The sequence below is a fragment of the Lathyrus oleraceus genome, chromosome 3, assembly GCF_024323335.1.
Source record: "Lathyrus oleraceus cultivar Zhongwan6 chromosome 3, CAAS_Psat_ZW6_1.0, whole genome shotgun sequence".
In the NCBI taxonomy this organism is placed as follows: domain Eukaryota; kingdom Viridiplantae; phylum Streptophyta; class Magnoliopsida; order Fabales; family Fabaceae; genus Lathyrus; species Lathyrus oleraceus.
The window spans coordinates 239,215,269-239,225,204 of NC_066581.1; the positions used below are offsets into that span (position 1 = coordinate 239,215,269).

General features: G+C 37.4%; 1 protein-coding gene across 1 annotated transcript; it reads left to right on the top strand.

Moving 5' to 3' along the window:
- The first annotated feature begins 261 nt into the window (after positions 1-261).
- Positions 262-918, top strand: LOC127130638 (uncharacterized). Its single transcript, XM_051059608.1, has one exon. The coding sequence runs from the start codon at positions 262-264 to the stop codon at positions 916-918; it is 657 nt and encodes a 218-aa protein (XP_050915565.1).
- The last annotated feature ends 9,018 nt before the right edge of the window (positions 919-9,936 follow it).

A 9,936-nucleotide genomic window follows, 5' to 3' on the forward strand; every position in this document is an offset into this window, starting at 1 on the left:
AAAGGTTACTCACAGAATAAGCACTTTTTAGAAAGAGAGATGCAAAGAGTGTTTTGCAACTGTGTTTGTGGCAATTGAAGAAGAAGAAGAAGGGTTCACTTGCCATAGCTTCTTCATCATGACAACTCACTCTCTACTCTTCTATGCTCTCATTCTACTTGCTTCCACTTTCTCTCTCCATTTTCAAGCTCACGCTGCTCCTGCCGGTCCATTGATTAAGCATTTGCTTCACTTATCAAATGGACAGGGTCTGCCACCAAGATGCCACAATCAGATGGGAATGTTCTTCAATTTGAGAATGGTTATGTAGTTGAGACTGTTGTGGAAGGAAATGAAATTGGGGTTATCCCTTATCGGGTCCGCATCTTTGCAGAGGACGGTGAACTCTTTGCTGTTGATGAAATTAATAGCAACATTGTTCGAATTACCCCACCATTATCTCAGTATAGTAGAGGAAGATTGGTAGCTGGGTCGTTTCAGGGCTACACTGATCATGTTGATGGAAAACCTAGTGATGCTCGGTTTAATCATCCCAAAGGCATTACTATGGATGATAAAGGGAATGTTTATGTTGCTAATACTCAGAATCTTGCAATTAGAAAGATTGGAGATGCTGGTGTTACAACCATCGCTGGAGGAAAGTCAAACGTAGCTGGCTACAGGGACGGGCCTAGTGAGGATGTTAAGTTCTTGAATGATTTTGATGTGGTATATGTTCGGCCAACCTGTTCCTTGTTGGTCATTGATAGAGGAATTGCTGCTCTTCGACAAATTATTCTTGACCAGGACGACTGTGATTACCAATCTAGTTCAATTTCCAGCACAGATATCCTTACGGTTGTTGGTGCTGTTTTTTGTTGGATACGCGACATGCATTCATCCAACATGACAACAAGCAGGAAGCAAACACCAATGTGAGTCACCATCTGCAGGAATATCAACTTGCAACAAACCAGGAAATTTCCAAAATCTCTGACCTGCAAATCCAAGAGCCAGCAGTACCGTGCCGTCAGTGTGAACAAGAGTCCATGTGCGCCAGGGAAATGCCGTTGAATACATGGTTCGTTTCTGTTGTCGCCACCTGCTATAAGTCTAGTATCTGCTGCAAGCCAAATCCAAACGTGTATAACATAAACCCAAAACCGCAACCTGCAAAAACCGCAGAAGCTCCACATTAATACAAACAGCAAGCCGAGGAGATACTTTTACTGATGGGTTGTTTAAATACACAATGACTTCTATGATGCACCTAAACCTGCGATGTCTTTAGCTGTACAACCTGTCTCAAAAGATTCTGGAGAGCAATTTTCGAAAGCTTTGAACTACTTCCGAAGAGAGGACCCTATATTCCGTGTTGGCTTGGACCCAGAGAATGGGCAGACAATCATTTCTGGAATGGGAGAACCGCACTTAGATATCTATGATGAACGCAGTGTGAGGGAATACAAGGTTGATGCAGTTGGAAAGCCCCGTGTAAACTTCAGAGAAACTGTTACTCAACATGCTGATTTGGATTATTTACATAAGAAGCAATCTGGAGGGCGAGGACAATATGGACGTGTGATTGGGTATATTGAACCACTTCTTACTGAGTCGGGAACTAAGCTTGAATTTGAAAGCATGCGTGTTGGCCAAGCTGTTCCATCAAATTTTGTCCTTGCGATTGAGAAAGCTGCCAACTCATGTGCATTAATTGGACATCCAGTTGAAAATCTCCGAGTTGTCTTGACAGTTGGTGCTGCTCATGTTGTTGATTCCAGTAAATTTGCCTTTAAAATGGCTTCTGTCTATGCTTTTAGACAGTGTTACACAGCTTCCAGACCGGTTATATTAGAACCTGTTATCAAACCAGGACAGGTGTTATTCCAAAGACTGACCCAATGCTAATTGACTGACCACAACCTAGTAACATACCTGGGGGAATACTGCTGTGTAAAACCAGACCAAAGTTGAACTTAGGCGAGTGGAAATGCATGGATAAGGTTTGCTGCAGAATTGAGCAACATTAAACCTACAGTGCAAAACCATTAACCAACAGTCAGAGGGCAAAGTCCAAAAACATCCCAAATTGGTATGAGGTCAAAGCAGAGAAGAGAGTTTGTGAAGGATACCTTTTCTTGAATCTATCATGGATAGGGTAATTCTGTGTCTGAGCATCCAAAATGCTTTGCAGAAGCACTCCTTTTGAACAGCAAGGACCCCATTGGAAACCCTAATTCAAAGAATATAAAAGGAGAATGAATTGTAAGCAAAAGGACCTAGAGGCAAGAATCTGAAGCAAAGAAAACCCTAATTTCCAAAGGTTAGAGGCGGCCACTATTCACAGAAGACTTGGAGGCGAAAGTCTGAAACAAAGAAAAATCCCAAAATCGATTACCTGGAGGCCAGCTTCTTCACGCCTTTCACCACCGTCGTGACACTTTGTAAGAATTTCTCCTTTTTTCCTTTTATCCTTTTCATATGCTTGTTGATGGAGATATCGTGTGAGTGAGAGAGAGATGTTGAGAGTTGAGAGAGAACGATTTTGGTGAGATAGAGAGAGCGCGTTTGAGAGGGTTTTGGTGAGAATGAGAGATAGGTGCGAACGAGATTGAGAGAGCGATGAGGGAGAGTTTTCTCTGAGCTTGAGGGAGTTCGTGAGGTGGGGAGGAAGATGACGATGAAGACGAACCTCTGTGTTTCCATTTTTCTTTTTTCTTTTTTCTAATTTTTTTTCTTTTATTGTTTAATTTAATTTGTTTTTAACACAAAAAACCATAAAAATGTTTATTTTGTTCTTTTATTTTAAATCTTTTTTAGCCCGGTTCATATATTTAACATAGTATCTCAGTAGCAGATAATGATGAATGGTCTGGTGGAGAAGGGCAGTGTGTATATTCTTGAGTGGGGTGGGTTCAACACTCATGTGTGGCATTTTTTGGCATTTTTATTTCTCTTAGTTATATTATTTTTCTTTTAGCATTTTTTATTCTTTTAGCATTTTGTTAATATCTTTTTTATGTCTATTATAATTTCATTTGTTAGTAAATGCATAGTTCAAAAACCATTTTTTCAAACTATAAAAATCATGCTTTTCTCGGTTTAATATCGAGCCCACTTTTTACACCCTTGTAAGTCGATTGCTTTTTAAGCATCGCCATCGACCTCACATAGCTTACTCTTGGGCTTTCTTACAATGAGCCGGTTCCTTCGCACTTACACTCATACATTGTTTAATGCTCATTCATTTTGTTTCTTTGATTATTTGATTTGATCATGTACTTGTTTAAATATCTTATTGTTTGATTGTGGCCTACTTGTATGGTGTATGAGGCATATATTTATATTGTTTTGATTTCCATGACAACCCCCATTCATAACAAATGTATCCCCCTCCCATGAAATGTATAATATTCTTTCATTCTTTATTCATCTGTTAATACAAGAATTAAAATGAACATTCGATAACCATTTCAAAACAAGATCAAAACCTCGATCCAACGTCGAGTAATCATTTTTCAAAACCTAACAGAACCAGCACGTATTCATCCACCCCCTTGTAAGTCGATTGCTTTATGCATCGCCATCAACCTTGTAAGTCGATTGCTTCATGCATCGCCATCAACCTTGTAAGTCGATTGCTTCATGCATCGCCATCTACCTTTATCCCTAACACTTCTCCTTGCTCCATTCGTCGATTCTTGTTCCGATTAGGTAGCACCCATTAGGTAGAACCCTTTGTATGATAACATAGGTAGGATTCCCATATCCTTTTGCATGCTAACATTAGATAGATATTCCCATTTGTAAATCCTAACACTTAAGTACACATTGCATGACAACTCTAGGGCAGAGCTTCCCCCACTTCTAGACCTTTCTGAGCGTCTCCGATCTTGTGGCATGTAGTCCGTTCTATTGCAAAGAGGTAACTGCCTAAGACTCGATTCAGCGAGCTGCGACACCTACTGCTAGGACGTGAACACATCGTCCACTCTCCTTTGACACAACTGGTGTCCTCCTTTGTAAGTCCATGTTCAGATGGCAACCCCTCCGTAGGGGAACTACATCGCCCTGATCCTTGTTCCAGACGAGGTATGTAGGCAGGTGGTCGTGCGAGACCACTCCGGGCACCTTTCTTTTTCTCTTTGTGTGTGTTTTGGTTCGGATGCTGATGTAAGCCCAGTGATTGGCATTCAGGCTCCATGTTTGCCTCTTTGCGAGTTTGTTTGGTTCGGATGCTGACATAAGTCCAGTGATTGGCAGTCGGGCTCCACGTTTGCCTTTTTGTGAGTTTGTTTGGTTCGGATGCTGACATAAGTCCAATGATTGGCAGTCGGGCTCCACGTTTGCCCTTTTGTGTGTGTTTTGGTTCGGATGCTGACATAAGTCCAGTGATTGGCAGTCGGGCTCCACGTTTGCCTCTTTGTGAGTTTGTTTGGTTCGGATGCTGACATAAGTCCAGTGATTGGCAGTCGGGCTCCACGTTTGCCCCTTTTGTGTGTGTTTCGGTTCGGATGCTGATGTAAGTCCAATGATTGGCAGTCGGGCTCCATGTTTGCCCTTTTGTGTGTGTTTTGGTTCGGATGCTGATGTAAGTCCAGTGATTGGCAGTCGGGCTCTATGTTTGCCACCTTTTTGTGTGTAGGTGCCATGTTCAGATGGCAATCCCTATGTAGCCGAACTACGGCAACTCTGATTCTCATGTTCAGATGAGATACGTAGGCACAAGATGCGATGTCTTGCCGAGTTTGACTAACAACTAACAACTAATCTTTGTTTGCTTTCGCCCTCGTTGCGATCCTTTCTCTCGCCCTCGTTGCGATCGAGACATTCCCTTTCTCTCGCCCTCGTTGCAATCGAGACTTTCCTTTTCTCTTGCCCTAGTTGCAATCGAGACCTTTATTCCCGTAGTTAGTTTGAACTACGTTTTGCTCTGATTCTCATTCCCGACGAGATATGTAGGCATAAGACGCGATGTCTTAGCGAGCACACATCTCTTCCACCCATAGGTACCCGAGCTACGAAGACTCTGATTCTCATTCCAGATGAGATACGTATGCAGTGGATGCGACATCCGTGCGAGTCATTTTCTTTGACCCTCTCTTTTAGTAAATAGTACATTAGATGAACATACACCCTTTAGATAAGAAACAAACAAGAGTGGATCCCGTAGAGTACTACGGATGCGTAGGGGTGCTAATACCTTCCCTTCGCATAATCGACTCCCGAACCCAAGATTTGGTTGCGAGACCTTGTCTTTTCCTTTCCTTTCTCCAGGTTTACTTCGAGCGTTTCCTTTCCCTCCTTTGGGATAAATAACGCACGGTGGCGACTCTTCTGTCATTTCTTTCTCGCCGGTTGTTTCTTCGCACCTCCGTATTTTTCGGGTTGCGACAAGAGATAGAGAGAGAGAGAGTTTGGAAGATGAAAACTTTCAAGTGTGGGTTGTGAGAAGAAGTTGTGTAGTGTGTGAGAAGAAGTTGTGTAGTGTGTGAGAAGTGATTACATATTGGGTTTAAATAGAAAATGCATTCATTAACTTTTTTAAAACACACAATATGACAAGGGAGGCGAAATGAAATGATTTTTCTCTTTAATCAATAAGTAGTATCCCACCTCAACGATTCATATGGCTAAATGTATGACAACTGTCTTACATTAGAACCACACATACAACACATGATTTCCACCATTAATTTTTAAAAAAAATATTTGAAAATAGAAAATCCAAGAGGGATTCTGAGTGAGACACTTTGGCTTACCTCTTCTTACCTTGTCTTATTTAAAAAAACACTATTGGTGCTTCTAAGATTTAAAGAGCTTCAGAGGTTCTGATGAGCTGCTTTCTTATTGAGTACATCAGAAGCTAGGTCCTCAGAGTTAGATTAGTTTATCTTAAGTCTTGCAGATTTAAAACTAGCTTTGACTTTCTCATAGTCAAGCTTATCATTATACTTAAATTGATTTAATTCCTCAATAATGTTAGTTTAGTGTTACATACTCTGTAACCCTTTGAGTGTAACAGAGTGTCTTAACATGATACATTTTTTAGTAAGAATCAAACTTGTTAGTTTTTATGCATAAATAACAATATTAGATATAGAGAGAAAAAGGTTAATACTAATATATTATGAACCAATGATTTTACTCTCTTGTCCTTCTTCAGAACCTACAAATCCAATGTGCTTAAGTTCCAAATCTTGGAACATATGCCTTCTTTCCTTTATATGTTGAGAGCATCCATATTCTTGGAACAATGATTGGTGTCTTAACTTTGCTACTTAGAATGTATATAATATAAATCATTTTATCTTTTGGTACCCACATATTTTTGGGTCCTATGAGATTAGTTTTCCCATAAGTTTTATCAACCCAAGGTTTATGAGTGTGATCATAGGTTGAATGGGATTGCATTTCCCTTGGCTATTTCACATTCTTTTTGGGTTTAGGTTTCAACAAGGAGTTATTTGGTTCATGATAACCAATATCTCTTTCCCCTTTACCATTAATTTCATATATTATTGAAGCATTTTTGCTTCTATATATGTTTTTAGCAAGAAATTATTGAAAAGAAACTTCATATTTTTTAGAAGCACATTCAATGTCCATATGAGCTTCTTAAAGAATTTCTTTTCTAAAATTTTCACTCTTGCTTTTTAGGGCAGAATTTTAAAATTCTAAGCTACTTAATATAGATTTAAGAATAGAGTTCTCTTTCAGAAGTTCATTATGATCTTCAGAATTGACTACTTGAATTTTTTTTCAAATTATTGCATCTTTACTGAAACTTCTGACTCTTTTCAAGAATCTCAGCTGAATATAATTTTAATTCAGAAAGAGTGAGATTAGAAAATAGCTCGTCATAGTCTGAATTTGATTCATAATCTGATCCTGAGTTTTTAAAGGTTCTGACTTAAGATCCATATAAGCTTGTTCTTCTTTAGAGGCACCCTTAGATTCATATTCAGAGACACTTGAAGATTCATCTTCAAACTTACCTTCAGAGTCTTTATTTTTTCCCTTGAAGAGTCTGATCTTTGAAGCCACAGATATGACTTTCTTCTATTATGAAGAATTCATCCTTATGGATTGAATCAAAAGCCTTAGTTTTTTCCACTTGCTTGTTCTCTTCATGAGTCTTTTTTAAAGAATCAAATATAGACTTAACATAGTAATTATTTGTAATCTTCTCATACTATGAATAGGAAATATCTTAAAGAAAAATATTTCTGGACCCATGATGATTCTTTTGATACTTTCTTTATTGCTCATTCATCTAACTTTTTTCAAGCCTTACACCATTAGCATCCAAAGGATGTGTGTAGCCATTTAAAACCTTATCCCATAAATCTGCATCTTTGCCAAGAAAGAAATTTTATATTATGTCTTTCCAGTAATCATATTTATCTCCATCAAAAATTGGAGGTTTGACAAAGTAATAGTATTTACAATTGTTTGAGTGAGTCATTTGTGTTTCAAGAAAAATGGATCTTTATCTGACACGATTAAGTGTTTGACACAAAGTAACACAAAACCAGAACCGTAGATCTAATACCAATTAAAGGTGCAAGAAACAAAAAAAGGGGGGGTTTGAATTGGTTTTCTGTATTTAAAGACTTTTGCAACCCAATATCTCAAAAAGAAAAGATAACGAAAAAGATAAGAACACAAGTATTTTTATCCTAGTTCGCTATTAACGAAGCTATATCCAATCCACCCGCCTGAGTGATTTATCCTTTTCAATAAGGACTTAATCCAATAATCAAAATGATTACAACTCAAAGACCAATTGTCTAAGACTTCTTGAGAAATCTAACTATACTATTGTGTCCCAAGACAATACAACTCATAGACTAACTGTCAATGACTTCTTGAGAATTCTGACTAAACTTAGTCTCTCAAGGAAATTAACAATTGTTAATCAAATAAATTGTGCTTACAAAGATGCTTCTGATTAAGCATAAAAAACACAATGAAAATCAAACTTACAACAAAGAATATTTGAAATAGAGCTTGATGTGAGTCTTCAATCTTTTCTATCTCGAAGATGATTTGCTTTAAGGAGTTTTCTTCACCATGAAGTTTATTCATTCTTCCGTGTGAAAGCCTTCTATATGTACCTGTTATTATTTTTAGTTAACCATCCTTGTTGTATTTTAAAAATCACGTGACCTCTTTATAGATAACAAATAAGACCATTAAAGGATAACATTAGAGCAATCTTCAAGGTATACTACAATTGTAGAGTAGGTAGGTTCAACTGTAAATCTTGGGTAGTAGGTAAAAAATATTTTATATCCGTTTGAAGTATAGTACTATTGATTTGACGTTTGACTAGTACAATACATAAGAACTATTTATCCATTTTAATACCCTAGAACATTGTTTTTGCATATGAGATTTTTAACAAATGTCCAGAGTTCAGAACCTTGAGGCTTGAATGACTCAGAGTGCATCAGAGATGTCTACTCCAAAAGTGTTGACCGGTGACAACCAGAGTTGACTTTAACTATATAATTCAAGTGATCACTTGAATTTAGATACTGATGATGTCCAAAGTTCAAAATCTCTTTTATTAGAGTCCAGAATCTCTCTACAACCAGAGTTCAAAGTCTGATTTGATCAACATTGTCCAGCATCTTGGTATGTTCAGAGCTATCTTCACTCATCTTCTTTCTTGATCAGATTTAGCTTTTACTTCCCTTTAAGTATGTTCAGAGCCTGCGCACTAAACAAACTATTAGAAAACAAAATTGTTCTTTTATATTTTATTATCATCAAAACTCAAGGATAGTTATAGAATCAAACTTGTTCCAATAGAAGGTTATTATCATAAAAAATTTGTAGTTAGTAAGATGAGTATATTTACTAGCAATCCAAATGGTGAACATTTGATGGCCATCACTAGATTTTCGGTTATCTTTTGAAAACCAAACGTTTTAAATTCATTAGGGTAGGTTTCCTACCATACTAGAAGGATAAACTGATGCGAGTTGGATATCGAGTGTTGGAGATCACAAATATACAACTGGATGGATATTTACACTATTTAGAGGTACAATTTCTTGGAAGAGAAACAAACAAACATGTATTACTCTTTCGACCATGGAATCAGAGTTTGTGGATCTCGCTTCTGCTGGTCAAGAAGCAGAGTGGTTGAGGAACCTTCTATCACCAGTTCCATTGGCTAAAGAGAATGTTTCAAAAGTATTGATACATTACGATAGCCAAGTCATCCTAGCTAGAGCATTCAATGAAGTGTACAATAAAATATCTAGCACATAGGTCTTAAACATTCTTTTGCGAGAATATTGATTAACGATGAAATCGTTTCACACACATATAGATGAATAATCTATAATTTATCTGATCCATTTACTGAGTCATTGGCAAGAGATTTAATAAAGACTACCTCGAGAGGTATGAGATTAAAACTCCTTGAATAAGAGTTCCAACAACGGTAGCAACCAAATATAAAGTTAAGAAAATCTTAACCTAAGATTCAATGGGTAACAACAAACCGTTGATTTAGAGAAACTTCACCTATGTGTATTTCGAGATGGTTTCATCTCAAAGTGAGAGTTGAAGTTTCATTCATGAAAAATTCACGAAACAAGAAAATCACATGGTCATAAATAATGTTAGACGAGAGATGTAGGAAAATAACCATTAAAGAGTGTGTGTGAGGTAACGTCAGTCTAATCACAAGGGATAACAGGTTCAAAACATTGTTACCTAAATTTTCGATTAGACTTTGTGATGTCCTTACTAAGGTTAAGTTCAAATCGAAAGATATTTAATGGTATTAACACTCTTTGTTTCCCTTTTCTGAAATTGATCTCGTCATTATTAGAACTAGTGGAGGGGATTGTTGTAATTAATAAAAATAAATGACCATGAGTGTGTTCCAAAATGACAAGAAAATATGCAAGCGAGTAATGAACAATAAATGCATGA

Coding starts and splice junctions, on each gene's coding strand:
- LOC127130638 (XM_051059608.1), top strand. CDS start 262: ATGCCACAATCAGATGGGAATGTTCTTCAATTTGAGAATGGTTATGTA.